The sequence below is a fragment of the Ochotona curzoniae genome, unplaced genomic scaffold, assembly GCF_017591425.1.
Source record: "Ochotona curzoniae isolate NIBS_2020 unplaced genomic scaffold, NIBS_Ocur_1.0 contig_64, whole genome shotgun sequence".
NCBI classification, from domain to species: Eukaryota; Metazoa; Chordata; class Mammalia; order Lagomorpha; family Ochotonidae; genus Ochotona; species Ochotona curzoniae.
The window spans coordinates 12,106,009-12,124,533 of record NW_024466502.1 but is presented as its reverse complement, the minus strand read 5'-3'; the positions used below and the strand labels follow the sequence as shown (position 1 = coordinate 12,124,533).

Here is an 18,525-nt window from a genome sequence, read left to right as displayed (position 1 = left end):
TGTCCCACCAACTTCACTTCCAATACAGCTCCCTGCTAACGGTCTGGAAAAGCAGTAGAGGATGGTCCAAGTGCTTGGGCCTCGACATCCATGTGAGAGACCTGAATGAAGCTCCCAGCTCTGGCTTCAGTTTGGCTCTGTCCTGGCTGCTGCAGCCACAGGGAACTGGACCGGTGGAGATCCATCCCTCTCTGTAACTCTTTTAATCTTCAAAACGAGAAATAAAAACATTTTCAGATCGATAAAGAAATCTGAAAATGAATGGAAATGTAAACCCATCATCAGCTGTGACAGGATAATCAGTTGGCCCTGCCATTTTCCAAGAGCACCTCATCTGTTCTCTGCCTCTCTCTGTAGTCTGCTGTCCACTTTGCCTTCTGGGAGGGGCCCAGTCGGGGACCCTGACCTAGTATATGCACCTGCACATTGTTTGTTCAACAAGAAAGTTAAACAGGTATGCACTGTAAAGAATTATTTGTAACTCAACACACTTAGGCCTAGGAATTAAGCAGGCTGGGCAAGCAGGTGTGAGGCTTCTTGTCTTCTCAAGGTCTGGCACTCTCCTCACAGAGTTACCCCTGGCAACCTTATCAAATACAAAGGAACTCCCAACCCCTGAGCTGGCCAACCACCTGGGAAAGATGCTGATAAACATACTGGGAGACCAGTGTTTTGGTCAGGCTCTCGGGGAATTTTTGTAGTTGATTGGGTGCTAATCTAGGATCAGTCGAAGGTCTACCACCTGCAACCCAACCGTCCAGAACCATTAGGATAAACAATAAAGACGGTCTCTGTGATCTCTACTGTTCCTATTTTGTTGTTGTTTTACAAGACCCTAAGCTCTTTGTGATAACTTATTAGAAGAAACCTAATAAAACCAGTATCTGGGAGCAACTTGCTCATTCAGGGGCCTAAGTGTGTGAGCACCCAGGTCCCCACTATCAATCTTGAATCTTGTATTTCTAACTCTTCCGGCTTCTGTACGTCAGCCTGTTTCTTGCAGCACTGTTGCACACTGGCATACAACAATACCCCACAGTTCACACAACCACACCCTGTACTGTACTCAGAGCTTCTGGCTCCAAGGCCCTGCAACAACCCAGCTTTTAATCTGCAGAGAGGGTTCGGGGGAGACTGTCACAATGGCTATGGCATCTCCTCCTGGTACATATACCTCCACACAACAGGACAAATTTCAGGGCTGACATTTTCAGACAAGTGCTCAAGAGGCATAGAACAAAGCTGGTCCCCGAGACAGGTGCCACTCCTAGCAAGGTGAATTCCAGATGCAAGAACATTTTCCAGTCAGTTGCAGCAGCTGGCATCTGTGACACAAGGCTACTGTCAGCAAGGAAGTCTCAAAGGGTGGGTCCCTGAAGACTAACAGGACAGGGGACTGTTACTTGATCTTGGCTGAAGCCTGGGCTTGTAGGTCACAGGTTAAGACTATCCAGCCTTAGCAGGGAAATGGTGCAAGGAGGGGCCCGCTGGACAGAAACATTGAAGGTGGGGCAGAGCTGGAGCCTACGGCAAAGTACAGGAGCCTCACTCACAGATCCACAGCTGAAACACCAGAAAGACCTTGCCTTAGAATCTAGGCCCCCCACCGCAGCATCCACCAGAATGAGTTGGAAAGAGGGGCAGACTATGCCAGACTGGGCTGGGCCAGGCTACAGCCCCTGCTGGCAAATGCCAAGGTGACACAGGCCATGCCAGACTGGGCTGCAGCACACACCCAGTGCAGGTGAGACCCAGAGTGAGGTGGGGGGCAGTTAGAGGCTGGTAGGGGGGCTGCAGGGGCTCTCCTGTTGGGTCACTGCTCGCACTGGTGAGTGTGAGTACTGGAACCCAGGCAGACCAAGCTGGGCAGGGCTACAACCCGTTAGCCTGAATGTGAGCTGGGTTATGGGGAGAGCCACACTGGGCTAAATGACTTTATCCACGGGTGCAGCCTGAGCCAGAGTTAATGATCACAGCTAGGAGTGGGCCTGGCTAGACAGGCAGTGGCACCCACCAGCACCAGTGTGGACTGAGATAGTGGGGCTGGTTGGGTTGAACTAGGCTCCAGTGACCATTCATGTATACAAGAGCTGAATGGGATGTGGGACAAACTAGACCAGCTGCACATACTGGCAAGCACAGGAACCAGGGCTGAGAACAGGCCTGGTGGGGGTTGTTGGGGGTCTGCAGTTCCCGCTGGTGTACATAAGAGCCAAGTGTGTGGTGGGTAGGGCTGGGCCAGGCCACAGCATCCACTGGTTTACATAAAACAAGGGGTTGGAAGTAGAACTGACAATTGCAGCAATTGCAGCAATTGCAATTACTAGTGTGTGCATAAGCTGATGTTGGTGACAGACTGAGCTTGACTCTGTACTGGCAAGCACACACATAAGTCAGGTCTGCAATCACTTCAAAGTTTTCTGGGAATCCACCCAACTGAACCACTTGATTCAGAATTCCAATCATGAGAATCACAGGATCTATGGTCTGACCATGGAGTGCATGAGTCCGAACTGGGCCTCCTCAGACAACGTTTCTCTGGGAATCCCCCCAACTGGAGGCTCTAAGGTGGATTATGTCTGCAGATGGAATTTGAAAGGATTTCCTCATCCTTGGAGTGGAGAGATCAACAGCATTTCAGAACTACTGAAACCACTTGAGCAGAACCCTCTGAGTATGCTCCACATCAGGGACCCTGGGATGACATCGGGTGGCCATTCCCCATCCCTGGGTACTGAGGCAATGGGGAGGCTGGGTGTTCAGCTTCTCCCTCTTCTTTCTCCCCTTCCCCCAGATATAGGAGGAAGAAAGGAAAAATTTGGAAACAATGGTCTCACCCACACTCCCCTAGTCCTCAACCCTTCTCACTCTGGTTAATTAAGTAAACATCAAAAGTTAAAAATAATAAATAATAAAAAGAATCCACACACACCCCCCCGTCCAAGAAGTGATTCTCTACCAGGGTGTCCTTGGTGTCTAGGGACATCTGACATCAGGGAACACCACCAGTTGTTTCAGCCAGGCAGTGCGATTAAAACCCAGTTGGGGGAAGCAATAAACACCATTCAACAACCTAACAATGCACAGGACAGACACTCCACGGTGAAGAACTACCCAGCCCAAAATGTTAGTAGTGCTGAGGTTGAGAAATCCTACCCTAAAACAGACTTATTCTCAACTTGTCCCTCGAAAATTCAAACTTCACGAAGATCCTAAGGTTTAGAAGTTTAATCCCACCACATTAGGGACATCCAAAGTTCATCCCTACCAAAGCATTAAACCAAGCTGACACAAATTCAAACTCATGAATAAATAAGTCCTGCATTCCTGCAACATTCAGCAGTCTTCAGGACACTGCCAGAGTGCACACCAACAAGCTGGCACTCACGTTGGATGTAAAATGGGAAAATGGGAAATACACAGCAGGAAAAGACAAACTCTCCAAAACATATAAATAATAATAGCAGATCCACGTTACTCCAAGAAATAGATTTTAGAACGCTGAAACAAATTGTCCCAGGGGCCTGCACTGCAGTGAGTCGAGCTACCACCTGGCTGTTCTGCTCCCAATCCAACTGCCTGCCATGGTGCCTGAGAAAGCAGAAGATGGTCCAAGCGCTTAGGCCTCTGCACCCAGGGAGGAGCCAAGCGGAGACTCTAAAACTGAAAAGGAATCACTGGCTGGGAATAGTAGCAATTTGAAGATAGACACAAACATTGAACCCTGACAGGAGGAACAGACAGAGAGATAGCTGCCCTAGTTGAACACTTCAACCACAAACACTGCAGTGTGTTAAGTCTCAGCTTGGGAGTAATGCCCAGCAGAGCCTGGTTCAGGTCCTTGTTCCTCAGCTTCTGATCCAGCTGTCTGCTGATTTACCTGGACAGGCAGCAAATGATGCCCAGGTGACTGAACTCCTGCCACCATGTGGGAAGGGTGGATGGAATTCCTGGCTCCTGGCTTAGACCTGGCCAAGACTTGCCTCTCACGCATATTTAGGGAGTGAACCAGGGGATGGAAGATCTATCTCCCTTATCTCTCTCCCTTATCTCTCTACCTCACTCCCTCTATCTGTTACTTATCCTTCAAATAAATAATTCAGTTAAGTCAAGAATAAATAGAGCATAAACACTGCATGGTGGTAATGACGGGAGCATTTAAATACAAATACATCTTACCTAACTGTGCATATGAGCCTAGCAAAAGACTTTAGAAGTCAAAACACAAATGCTTGATAACTAGACAGAATAAATGACAGGTGTCTCTTCAAAGACATGATTATTGTACAGATATTCTAAGAAATACACCAAAAACTAATAGTTAATTGTATCATTATTTATCACGGAATTAAAAACAATGCAGAAGCAAAAAAAGAAATTGCATCTGTGTATATAGCAACAAATAGAAAGCAAAAACTTTAAAATATTGTTTAGAAATAACAAAAACACAAAATGTTAAAAAAATATGTAACTGAACTATAAGAATAACAAGAGAAAATAAAGTATGACACAATGAAGGGATGTGCATTATTCACGTAGTGCAAATCTGAATAATGTTAAGATCTCCATTTCCTCTGAACTATTCTGTAAAATTAATGTAATTTCAATGAATATACCAATGTCCCTTTCTGTGGAAATGATAAGCTAACATCTACTTGAAAATGCAAAAGATTTCACAATAGCCAGAGCAATTTAAAAATGAAAACAGGAAGGGATGCTTAGCACTACTTGATTTCAACACTTACAAAGCTAGAGCAACCAAGAGAATTTGGTATCACACAAAGCAAGACACACAGATGAAGAGAACAGAATGGAGAAACCAGAAATAGATTGACACATAAATGGTCACTTGATCTTCATCAGTCTCCAACTTAATTCAATAGGGAGAGACTTGGCTGGAGCACAGTTCCTAAGTCACCACCCTGACCATCATCATCTCTCTTACTCAAAAACTAAAAGGGAGTGGGCATTTGGCCTTAGCGGTTAAACACTCCCATGCCCCACCTCAGAATGCCCTCCTGTGCCTCCTGAGTCCAGTTTCCACCCATGATTATTCTGGGTTTGGCAGTGACAGCTGAGGTAACTGGGCCCCTGTCACCCATGCAGGAGAGAGCGCTAAAGGGGATCCCTAGCTTGGATCTCAGTCTACATGGGCGTTTGAGGAGTAAATCAACCAATATGAACTCTGAACGAAAAACAAAGCACACCTTTAGGTAGCTCCCTCTCCATGATCAGACCATCAGCTCCCTGGTCCTCATGTGCCTTTCTGAATATCCTTCTTCATGCCCTCTGTTCTTCTAATGCAAACTGTGCTGCTGTCATTCCCTGAATACCTTTCCCACTTCTCTGTGCCTAGAATCCCATCTCCATCTCACAGCACTCTCACCCTCTCGATTCAGTGGGATCCTTTCCAAAGCAGGTGATGGACTGTACCAGTCTCTGAACTTGCAAGTACACATATGAATCTGGTCTGGGATCACCTCAAAGTTTCTTTTGGGATCTCCCCAATCGAACTGCCGAACTCAGAACCCATCGTCTGCCATGGAGTGCAAGTGCCAGAGCCGAGCCTTCTCAGAGGCTCAGATGGAGCAGTGGAGAGCATAACCAGGTGCACATGGAGGATATGGCAGTCTATCAGAACCTGCAAAGGATACCTGGCACCACAAGAGAGGACAGAACAAATCGATCAACTACCCTAGCCATATGTTGGCAGTGAAAAACTGGGCAAACGGAGACTCTAAGGTGGACTATGTCAATCAGTGGATTCTGCAGCGACCTCATCATGCTAGGAATGGCAAGACTGGCAGCAATTAATAACTGTTGAACTATCAAAACCACTTGAGCAAGACCTTCGGAGCATGTCCCACATCAGGGACCTGGGATGGGTGGGAGACTGGTTGGGGCTTCTCCCTTTATCCCCCCTAATCCCAGATACAAGAAAAAAAACAATGTGGAAATAATAGCCTTACCCACTTTCCTGTAGTCCTTGAACCTTTTTTGCCCTAATTAACTATGTAAAGATTGTCAAAAATAAAGAAAAAAAAAGAGAAACATACACGCATGCACACACACACACACACAGATTCCCAGGCTGGATGAACGACTACCATGTTTAAAATTTACAGCTTCACGTCTAAGGAGGATTTAACCTGTAATCCATATGCTAATGTATGAGCTGTAAGGTCTGTTATAGGGCTTGTCATTTTGAGGCCTACAGTAACAGGCCTGTAAGTCATTCTCTTTCTGTGTTTCTGCTCTCTCTAACTTTTTCTTTCAAACAAAGAAATAAATCTTGTTAAATCTTTAACTATAACTCTTAAGTCTCTAATTTAAATCGTTAGTAAAGATTTGTTTCTTTATTGAAAGACAGAGTGATAGAGAAGGAGAGACAAAGACTTCCATCCATTGATTCTCTCCTTGAATGGTCACAACAACCAGAGTCTGAAGCCAAGAGCTTCTTCTGGGTCTCCCATGTAGGTGCAGAGGCCCAAGCACTCAGGCCATCTTCTGCTGTTTTCCAAGGCACATTAATAAGGAGTTACATCAGAAGTGAAGCAGCTAGGCCTGGAGCGATGGTTCAGTGGCTAAATCCTTACCTTGCGTATGCCAGGATACCTTACGGGTGCCAGTTCATGTCCAACCTGCTTCAAGTCCCATCCAGCTCCCTGTTTGTGGCCTGGGAAGGCAGCAGAGGATGGCCCAAAGCCTTGGGACCCTGCAACTACATGGGAGACCCAGAAGAAGCTTCTTGATCCTGGCTTCAGATTGGCTCAGTTCTGGTCATTACGGCCACCTGAAGAATGAACCAGCAGACAGAAGACCTTTCTATGTCTTTCCTTCCATCTATAAATATGCCTTTGCAATAAAAATAAATAAATCTTGAAAATAAAAAGAAAAAAGGGAGTGGAGCAGCTGGGATTTTAGCCAAAATCCACATGGAATGCTGGTATCCCAGGCAATAGTTTTATCCACTACATCACTGTGTAGGCCCCATTTTAAAGATTTAGAAATCAATATTTTAAAAATAATGATTAAACTGCTAAACTTAGTGGTGTACAAACTTTTCTATGATTAAAACAAAAACCAATGATGAAAAGCTAAAAGTGATTTTTTTTTTTTTTTGCTTTGTAAATAACAAGTTATTTTCCCATATGATACAGTCCCGGGAGCTGAACCAATGCCACACACAACCATGAACTTAGCAGTCACTTCCCTAATAACGTAATCAGATTTTGCCCCAGGCCTGGGAGCTGGGGTCAGATCTGGGCACACAGTGCAAATTCTTCAAGGTGAGCCAATCACAGGTGCTCCTGGCACCAGCTTCTACCCTCAGGAAGCAGCCTACATGCAAGCAACTGTGGATTTGTTCACTGGCATTTTTCCAGGGTACCGGCTGGCATGAGAGGGCACTTGGCTTTCTCACATTTCTGGAATTTCAGGTTAAGTCTATGGTTTAGTCCAAGCAATTCGCGACTTCGCACAGAGACAATTCTAGAGCAATCAAGCTGGCAAATTAATACCTTTGGGAGATATTTACAGTCAGGTAAGCAAATCTGCCAGGTTGGCTCAGATTTCCCAAAGGCTGCTTTCCAAAGCCTTGGTGTAAAGGGGAAGAAAAACAGGGGACCACAGCTCATAAGAGCCCTGCATGGGTGAGCCAGCACACCAAGCCTGCCTGCAGCCTCCAAGGGGCATTCCCGTAGGCTGAGTGCTAATGACCAGTTCCTACCTGTTTACTGGAAATAGCCAGGAGCTGGGAAGATCAAAACCTAGCCCATTTACAGAGAAACCGGAGTACACATCTTGTGAATGGCAGAAGGGAGCACAACAGGAAAACAAAGATGATGATGATGGTGATGAGAAGGAGAGGGAGGAGGAGTTGAGGGGAAAGAGGAGAGGGGAAAGCAGAAAAGATCCTCTCACTAGAATGTATGGGCATTTGCACCAGTTCCATGTCCAGACAAGGAAGCCACAAGTGTATGCTGCAGCCAGCCAAGATACTAGGCCTCCAAGATTCGTGTTCAAGTTTGGTAAAACACTGCTCCAAGGAGGCTGCGACAAAATACTCTGCATTTTGCAAAGAAATGAATTCATAATAAACAGAAGTCCTAGATAATTAGCACTGAGGTAGAAGAAGCAACACTTTAAATTATTTGCTTTTCTGTTTAAATGAAGATTTTAAAAAAAATTTTTAGACAGTCCCAGGCAAAGAGATACGCAGGATGCAGTAGACAGAGACCTGCAGCTCCCATCCCAGCCTCCCCATGGCAACATCTGTGTAAAGGTCCGAAACTCCATCCTTTCAAGCAAAGAAGAGCAGGCAAACTGTGGCACAATGTCATGCAGTTCTCAATACAAGTCAAATCACATCGGACCCTTCCAACTGCCATAAAGGGAAAGGAAATTTGACACAAAAATTGAAATTGAATGAAAAGCAACACGAAATAGAAAAATTGCATATTTTCTCCACAATTACTAAAACACAATCTCAAATGGAAAGTAGCATCCCAAACATCCCAGTATTTCCTTAAACACTCTTTGAAACAAGAGCCAATAGTTCTAGAAAATAAACACTTCCTGTATTTGGCTTGGTTCCACTGACATTTTCCTCAGCTATCAAACTATACCGGAAACACTTAATTGATTCATTGTAAAATTATAAATATTCCCTTTCACAAATATATTCCTTTCTCTTAGACTTAATTTGGTAGAACCAATTTCATGGAAGTTTGCTTTGAAATAAAACTTTGATGTTAATAAAGGCTTAAACAGACAATGAAAAATTTCTATGAACACAATGAAGAGTTTCAGTCATGAAAACAGCGAAAATCAATTTGATATTTTAATTAGATTCGATAATAAATTCAGTATTTTGTAACAGCCCATGGCCAAATGTTATCAAAGGCAGCATTGATGCAGCAGCAAAAAGAGTCCTACATAGCAGCAATATTTGCTCCAAGAGAAAGAAAAAATGAGCTTTGACAGCAAGATACCCGTTAGCCTGATGCAAACAAGGGGCTTCTCCAGCATAGCTCTAATGACTGTGTTTTCACCCTTTTCACAAAACATTTGCACAAAACATTCCCAAAATGTTTCAGACACCAAAGGCGAGGGCCAGGTCTTGATGGCGAGTGGCACTTACCTTGCTATAAATCATGTGGCACATGGCTACTCTTAACCTCATCCCAGCACACTGTACATGATAAAAATACAAGTGGTGCAGAATGGCCAAGATGAGGGTACAGACAGTCAACACAGAAGCATAGGCGTACGCCATGCGCAAGGCTGCTGAATCTGAGGGATCGTAGTTCTCGAAATAATCGATGATTTTCCCCAAAAATATGGGCTGCATTACTTTGGTGCCTTCCTAAAAGAAACAAGAAAAGAGAAACCTTAGTAACAAAAACTTCACTGATCTTTTTGTCAGCACAAGTTTAATTAACAGGTTAACTGGGCATCTTGACAAAGTATGGTGATCCTCCATCAATGTAAATGTGAAACAGGGCTCCTTTCTTCTTAAAGAGAAATGGAATGTCATTTGTACATCAAGTTAAAATATTCAGTTTAAAGACAACAGAGCTATAGTGCATGGTGCTTAGGACACTATGTATTGTATTTATAAGAATTATAACCAGTGTCTTCAAAACATATTTGGCCAACTAGCAGGATATCTCAGCCCAGAGTGCAGGAGCAAAAAAGCAGCTGAAAAGGGAAAGGGGAAGGAACTGCGTTATGGCACCACAGCCAACTCTCGTCCACTTCATCCATGCTCCCAAACTCTGGGTCCAGAAGGCACTGGCATGAGGCAAGCTTGTGGCTCAGCCACTTCCGCTTCAATAGCCCTTAAGAACCAAGATGTTGCCACCAACATGAATGAGGAAAGGGAGCCCCCAAGATCTGTCCCAGGCCACACTACATGCACAGGTCTTGGAAGTTAGGGTGCACCTACAAGTACTTCCACCTTCTCTAAGACATCTACTGGCACCTTAAGTAAGCAGTCTGGAGTCAAAGACTGAACATGCAGAAGTCAAGATAAAAGATGACGTCATACTGGTTCTCTATCAGCCATAGATTGCACATACTGGCTTGTTGCTGCTGTTATTTGGAGGCTCTGTGGGATAGGATGATAAAGAGAGCTCTCAGTAGCTGACTTACTCTTCAAATGCCCACAGTGACCAGGCCTAGGCATGGGCCAAGGGCTGGAACCTCAATCTGGGCCTCTGATACTGCAGGGTCTGCATTAGCAGCAAGCTGGAATCAGACGCCAAAGCTGAGAATCAATGTGAGTCACCTTGACAACAGAACAAGGCCAGCATGGCGGTATAGCAAGCTGAGCACTGGCATCCCATTTGGGTGCTGGTTCAAATGCTAGTGTCTCTACTTCTAATTCAGATCCCTGCTAATGGCCTGCAGAGGATGGCTCAAGTCCTTGGGACCCTGCACTCATGTGGGAAGACCTGGAAGAAGCTCCTGGTTCGTGGCCTCAGGCCAGCCCAGCCCCAGCCATTGCAGGCATTTAGGAATGACCAAGTGGTCTCTGTCTTTTCTTCTTTTGGAGTTAACTCTTTTTTTCAAATAAAAATAAGTAAGTCTCAAGAAAACGAAAAGTGACACAGATATCTTAACTACTAAGCCACTTGTCCCAGGCTGGTTTTGAAGAAATCATCATCTATTCCCTAGGCAGAAACTGAAACTGGGAGGCACTGGGGCTCACCTAGAGGACACAAAGGGAAGCAACCTCCCACAGAGAAAGGCAAGGAAACCACCAAGCACCCTGGGACAGCAGGCAGAGGAGCTCTCCCTGCCACTCCACCCAGAGCTGCTTCTTCCTTACAAGCTCCGCAAAGCGGCCTCCTCCCAAATGCTCCAGCTTCAAATCCAAGTCACTAAAGTAAACACAGAGGCCATCCACATCATTTCCTCTGGATTCTCAAGGACAAAATGCCAAAAGTTTGGAAGCCTTTCAAGAACCTGACACTAGATCTTTCTCTCTGTCTCTCCTTCTCTCTGTAAATCTGATTTTCTAATAAAAATAAATCAATCTTTAAAAAAAAAAAAAAAACGACGTTGAGACCAGCTTCTCCTTCCAGGCAACCCCTCCCTATTAACATGGGCGTCGTACACAGGTAACAGGTTTGTCTTTGATAGCTGTTCTCCATTAAAGGTGAGGAGCCCATGCACAATACAGATGAAGAACTTTAAAAAAAAAAAAAAGAAAGAAAAGAAACAAAGACAGGAAAAAGAATAAGAAGAAACATGCTCTTTCTTGGCATGCAGTGCCTCGGCAGGATTTTGATGGACGAGGCCCTCTGTCTCCACATGGGCCATGATGCCTGCACCCCGCTGGTGACCATAAACACACACACTTCACCAACCACGTTGCCCTGCACGAGGCCACGGAAGCACCACGTAAGCCTAAGCCGGTCAAATACCAAGGACACAGGAGGACACAGGCCACACTCATTTTGTGCTCAGCCATTTGTTTCAAGGGGATTTGCATGAAAATGGCTGCCACTGGAGGACACTGGGTTTATTGAAATAAGCCAGATCCAGAAAGGCAAATAACCAGACACCCTTACATGTGGAAAATAATATTTTTTTAAAAATTAAAAAAAAAAACAAAACAAAAAGAAATGTCTGTATATCAGTGCTGTTGAAAATACTGCTTTGTTCGGGGCAAGGGGAGGAAGGGAGATTGGGAGGGACAGGAGCTAAGAGGAGGGGAGTTTTGCCGGGAGGGGGAAGTTTGTCGGGGAGGAGGAGAATTTGTGGGGGAGGAAGGGAGTTTGGGGGGCAGGGTGAAAGGGGAAACCCCTAAGCCTATAGAACTGTACCATGAAAAGTGAAACTTTTTTTAAAGTGTTTAATCAAATTCTATTTTAAAACTTTATCAAATTGTTAATAATTACGCTACAATTTTACAATTTTACATAATTTTTACACTGCAATGTTAACGATTCTGTATGTTAGAATTGATGTTTGAAACTGAATATATTTTCATTGAACTATTGTCTAGAACCCTTGCCTATTTTCCCACCTAACTGATTGTTTTACCTTTACTTGAATTCTTTACTTAACAGAACATTAAGCCTTTGACTACAATGTCAATTTAAGATGCTATCTCAAAACTAACAAATTAAATATTAAGTTAGAGTAAAAGAGAGAGAGGCAATAGAAGTTTCTGGAATAGCTTCTAAGAGTGGTTACAGTTTACTGCAGTGACACACAGAAAAGCCCCTGCCAAGGACGCCAGGATCAGCTGCACACAGGCCAGCCAAGGCTAGCTGTCACTCCTGCCATCACACTTTGCCGAAACATCTCACCTCCTCTGAAAGTCCCTGTTGCCTGCCGCACAGTTTCCAGCTTCAGTGTGGCATGGATGGGGTTCAGGACTCAAACAGGGAAAGAAAGAGGGACACCTCCCATCAGAGAAACAACACACCCAGCAAACATGGACACAGGCCGAAGGCAGGTCACTGCCTCCTCCACTGTTCCCGAAGACTGGCAGGTCTGAGCCCTCTTATTGAGCAAACCAGCTCAGTGCTCCTATCAAAGAGCATGGCTGGCCCATGCCTGTCTGTCTTCCCACACACCTGTTCATCCGTGGGCCTAATCCTGAACCAGTTAGAGATGAAGCAACTGGGAGATGCTCATGACCAATCTTGTAACTAAGCATTTAAAGCTTTCTGGGTGTGAGAACAAGGTCAACAGTTGCAGAAGGGAAGTCTGTCTTCTTGGAGCGGTAACCTAAGGAATGTATGAAATGTGTTATTTACAGTTATAAAAAAAAATTTTAAGTTGCTCAGATCTATGCCCTAGGGAAGAGTCTTATCGAAAGCCAAGACTACAATCCTTACTCCAGCACAAGCATTCCTCACTTTGAAACCATACAGGATTTTTTAAAAAAGCTTTAGGCATTTTCATTTTATTTGAAAGGCAGACAGACAGAGATGAACCAAAAAAAGTGTCCCATTTGCTGATTCATTCCTCAAATACTGCCAACAACCAGGACGGAACCATGCTGAAGACAGAATCAGCACTAAAGATCTCTCTTACAATACCCACAACCTATGTCACAGCACCTGGTTCAAGCCCTGGCTCTGCTTTTTATGTCTAACCCTCCACTTATATTTAAAACCTAAGGAAAAAAAAAAAACATTTCCACAAGGCCTGGCCCTCATGTCTAGCAGTTAACCACGCAGCACAGAGTTGGTGGGCAGGGGAGAGTTAAAATCTTGCCCTTCGGGCTTGGGCCCCCAAAGAACCCAGCAGGACAGCCACCATCAGGGCAGAGAACTCGAGCACTAACTTGAAAGATTTAATGTTTCACTTCAGAAACCAGACTTGCCACATGCAAGGCACACGACTCTCAGCCTGTCCATCCATCCTGTCCTGTGGCCCAGGGTCATGGCCACGGCCATGATCAAGCCTGCCTGGCTACCCCAGGGGTGCCCAGGAGATCTGACAGCATCCAGCGCTCTGAGGTGTGAAGTATTCACAGTGTGAATACAAGTGTGGGCTCCGACTATGCTTCTGGGACAAGAGTCCCAGGAGAAAACCAAGTGTGCTCTTAACAGAAAAGAGGCTGGTTCTCTTACAACGTTCCTAAAACCCTTTCGCTGCTGAAAGACCCCATGGCAGAAGGAGAAAAATGGAGATAAGCCATTTTAAAACCCAAGTTTTGCAGAAAGCTGTTGGAAGTTTCAATTTTTAGAGTTCTGGAGGGTTTTTTATTTGTTCATTTTTTACTTTATCATGAACACAAGTATTCACAAAATACTTTTTCATTTACTTATTTCATTGGTGGGGGGAGAGAGATCTTGCATCAAATGGTCGCTGTAAGGTTGAATTTTATGTTTAGAACCAAAACTCCACACAAAATAGAGTTTAGCTTAAAGCAAGCTTTATTGGGAGTGTTCCCAGATGAGGTCCACTAATCACTCCATAACCACTTGCTAAAATGCACACACCAAACAAATCACAAATCTTTCTCTTTGCCACAGCTTTGTTTTCTGTTTTTAGATGCTGCTTCCCCACTCGACGACCTTTTAACCAACTCTTCCTAGCTCAACACAAGCCTCTGCTCACTCCTGTTCTAGCCTAATCCGCCCCACCAAAACTATCACACAAAAGACTAAAATATTGGGGCTGAGCAGATGCAACTCCAGCACCCTGCCAAAGTCAAACTGACTCTCCCATCCAGAAATGTTTCAAAGGAGTCCACGGTCTTATCACCTAGCGAGACGTGGAAGAGCAGTAGCAACCAGCACTCAAAGCCTCAGCTACATCTATTGATCCCCTCCAACGACAAATTACATCTTAGGTTTGAGTGGAACTTCAAAACAGCCAGGCTCTGGACCTCCTGATGGAAGGCAAGGGAGAAATGTGCCTCTTCCTACAGGAAGAATGCTGTTTCTACATCAATGGTGCTCTTCCCTGTATGCTTGATTGGCTCCAGGATTAGAACCTTTATTAGCTATGTGTCTCCTACTCACATCCATTCAGGGGTGCAAGAGGTCTCCCATGTGGCCATCAATCAAGTGCTGCTGCACCCATATGTCCAACTACCCACCTCCTCCCTTGACGGTCCACCCATAGCCCTTCCTCTCAATGCCTCAACTCAACAGGATCAGCCAAGAGATCAATGCCACCCCTTTTCCGAGAAATGGGTTGGAATGGAAGCCCAGCTGGGGTGGGTGTCCTAGGAGGAGGCTAAGAAGGGTGGCTGATAAGGACACACCTATAGAAGGCAACTCCCTCCTCAGCCAGCAGTGACTTAGGAATTTACCAATGTCGAAGAAAGTCTATGACACTCTAGCACCATACAAGGCACATTCCCTTGTCCTCCAAACCCCCCACCTTTACAGCCCCCTGATAAAAAAGAAAAAAAAAAAAAAACCTTTTCCCTGGCTGTGACTTCCCTGGCCCACAGTCTATACCAAACCAGTGAACCTCGCCTGGGAGCATTCCCAATAAATCTTGTTTTAAACTAAACTTTATTCTCTGTGGATTTCTGCTTCTGAACATGAACTCAAGCCTTACAGTGACCTTCCCAAACACCCACAGCAGCCTGGTCTGAGCCAGGAACTCCATCCAGGTCTCCACTATCAGTAGCAGGGACTCCAGCATTTGAGCCGCCACCTGCTGCCTCCCAGGTGAACATTAGGAGGTAGCTTCAATTGAGAGAGAAGTTGGTGTTTGAACCAGACATGGAATAGTGAGTGGTGTCCCAACCAGCAGCTTAACCACTGCACTGAACTCCCAGACACAAAAACAATGTTTCCTAAATGATCACCTACTCCCCTGAACTTTGCAAAGCAAATGGGTTTAAAAGCAGTGACCCTTTGCTGCTCAAGGCCATCTCTGAGGATATGACCCTGCACACCTGCCACAGGGCCGTGCCACACCCTGCCCTGCAGCTCCCCACACTGCTCTCCTCCATGCCTGCCCCACCTCTAGCTTGTGGTATTATGTCAGGAATGCACTGGATTTCCACTACCAACAGCTATAGCCGGGCTCCTGGCTTGAGTGACACAGGGTAAGGAGCACTTAGAAGGAAGACTTAGGAGCTGCAAGGGCCCTGCCTGGCTCTGTGAAAACATCCCTGAACCCACACTGCAGCACAAGCAGGTTTTTACTCCTTGCTGTCAGCTCAACAAAATTCAACACAGACACTGGCCTCAAGCAGCTGCTACAACTCCAGCCTGGATCTGAAACAATGTGGTCTTGGCAAAAGCCAAGTCAACAGACAAGGCTGGTGGCTGAACAGGCCCTTTGCCAAGGTTCAAAAGCACAGGGCAGACCCGCTATGCTTTCCTTCCATGTGAGGCAGTTGAGAGGCCCACCCTCATTCCTTTGATGCACCCAACTTCACACTCCATGGCAAGCCAGCTCAAGTGTCAAGACAAAGGGCAAGGCAGGAAAGTAGCCTGGGCCTTAGGAATTGGCTCAGTCTCCCCAAGGCTCCTCCCTGTGGATCCTAGCAGTGTAGGGACTCCCTTCAGCCTCTATGGCAGCCCCACAAGGGTACAGAAGGAATCATGGGATGGGAACTGGTGGACTGCAGGTCACCTCCAGGGTGACGGATGCACTGCTTTGCAATCTAAGCTTCAGAGCTCCCTGCCTCTGCTTGCTGCTGTGTCACCGACATTAACACCCAGAGTCTTGTTCCCACCATGTCTGGTGAACAGCACCCAGTCTGGGACACATGCTGCCCTGGGAATTTTGTCCACTGGACAAATGGGAAGGGACAACGGAGCCCTTCGCCTTTCACAAAACACTTGGCGTACTGGAACTCTTTCACAGTCTAGGCCTCAAGACGAGCAGGCAGGCAACCCAAGCAACATCACATCAGAAGCCACTTCATTCCTCCTGTTACTCACTAGTGCTCATGCTGTCTAATCAATAACCCACTCTGATGATCGCAAAGCCAAACTGCACCTGAAAACAGGTGCATCTTGAGAAATGGCTTCATCCCTAACTTCTCCAAAACAGCAGACTATCAACAGGCCAGGTCTAAGACAAGAGCATCTGTGTTTAAAGTCAGACTTCTCTGTACCACCAAACCAAACCAAACCAAACCAACAAAACACCATTTATTTTTAGCTTAGCTGATGACCCCATAGCTCCCTGAACCTCATTAAAAGTTCTTCCAGCTGTTATGTTAAAGCCACAGAGTTCAAACGAACAGCATTCAATAGTCACTACACTCACAAGGAGAATACACAGCCACTGTCGCATTCTATACCACCAACCTCCAAGATATCAGTATACACAAAGCACAAACCAGCTCGGGCCATGCTGACCATCAGAGACCAAGCCTGCTATACCAACACCAAAGGCCTGGAGTCTGTCCCACAATAAGAAGATGCGCCAGATGCCAAACCTAAAGAACTGCCCCCATCACCAATCCAACCCATGCTAGTGACTGACTCAGGATTCTTGGCCTTGCCAATCAAGTGCATGTGACTTCCTAACTTGGACCAAAGGCATGTCAATCACAGAGATGGCCCCATTCAGGAGGAAAGCAGGGGACTTAGCCTCTGCCCTGTCCATCAGTCCCAGTGTCAACATCATCCAAGACCAGCATGGAATCTTAGAGACATGGTTGTTTAAAGAACTTGGGTGAGGAAGGCAGCCCCAAATCCTAAGTTGACTCCTGGCAGCTACCCTCCACTGCTCCAGGATACCTTCAGGCTCAACCCAGTGTCCCTGACTAAGCCTAACAATCAGGTATACAGGCAAACAAAGTTCTCACGGCACCATGGGGCCATGGCTAAGAGATGAAGAGGCTCACAGTCAGAGGGCTCCAGGCTGATCACTGCCATTGCCATTCTGAGCGGCCCTGAACATTCTGAGTCTGAGCTTGGCAGTGAGATCCTCTTTCAGAAAACAGGAGGTCTACAATAACTTCCATCATGTCAAAGTGGCCAAAAGGATCACAATAATATTGTATAAAAAAGTGCTCACAAAGGGTCCTAGTACATAATATTTTTCAAGTGCTTATTTATTATTACTACAACCACCACGAGCAGTGTTGCCACTTATATTACTATTCCTAGTTATGGTACTACTACATAGAACCCCCTGCATGAACCCCCTACCAATGCTATTGCTACTAGTAGTACTACTGCTGGGAAGTACTGCCAGTAGTACTGAGTACCACTACTATCACTACTATGAACCCCTACTAATACTGCCATTGCCAGTACTTCTGAACAAGACAGCTACTACTACTGAGTACTACTGCTATCACTCTGAGCAGGAGCCCTTCCCAACGCTGCCACCACCACTGCTAGTCGGAGTATTCCAACTTGTGAAGAGTACCACTGTTACTGCTGAGTGTAAACTGCTGCTGCTCCTGCTGCTGCCGCTGTGGCTGCCAGCCTGCTGGTAAATACGAGTCTCCCCATCAGCCAGGTGCTCCATCTCACCCTCTCCTGCAATACCTGCCCACAGCCAGCCTCCCAGAAGAGGCCACCATTTTGCCACTTGCAGCCGCAGTTGGCTTTTTCCACTTCTAACCTTCTTAGACCTACTAGTAAGTATAACCATCTGTGGTGTCAGTGCTCCTAGCCCCACGATGGTGCATGCCTCTTTTGGGAGAAAGCCCAACCTCAGCGGCCTCTCGTTCCAAGCCAATTTCTCCCATTAGAAGCCATGCAAGCTCTCTCTGGAAAGGGATCTGGTCCTTCTGCATGTTGGATGTAGAGACCCCACTAGTCCCTCATGTCAAGAGCAGCCAAAACCCCAGTTTAAACCCAGCCCCAAAAGACATCCTGCTTCCAAGTCCTTGAGCACCTGCCTCCAAACACTAACTGGAGAACAGAATCAGCTCCAAGAGGTGGCTCAACAGTTGTGTGAGGTCCCTCTAGAGCCAGACACTTCTGCCCACACTTGAGCTACCACCTGGCAGAGGTCACAGGCACCAAGGAGGCTCTAGGGCATGCTAACACAGAGAACCCTGGAGAGCTCTGCTCACTGAAGTTGCAAAGTTGCATTTGGTCAAAAAAACCATGCACATGC

General features: G+C 45.9%; 1 protein-coding gene across 7 annotated transcripts in view; it reads right to left on the bottom strand.

Moving 5' to 3' along the window:
• The window catches only part of ABCC4 (ATP binding cassette subfamily C member 4), a 234,314-nt gene that overhangs the window by 171,186 nt on the left and 44,603 nt on the right, over positions 1-18,525 (bottom strand). For 5 of the 7 annotated variants that reach the window (XM_040991240.1, XM_040991237.1, XM_040991238.1 and 2 more), the window contains exon 4: positions 9,143-9,367. The exons of 1 other annotated variant lie outside the window; for it this stretch is intronic. In XM_040991240.1, the coding sequence (XP_040847174.1) occupies positions 9,143-9,367 (225 nt within the window). Of the gene's footprint in view, positions 1-9,142; positions 9,368-12,593; positions 12,748-18,525 lie in introns of all 7 variants that reach the window. One more of the 7 variants, XM_040991243.1, reaches the window with a different exon arrangement.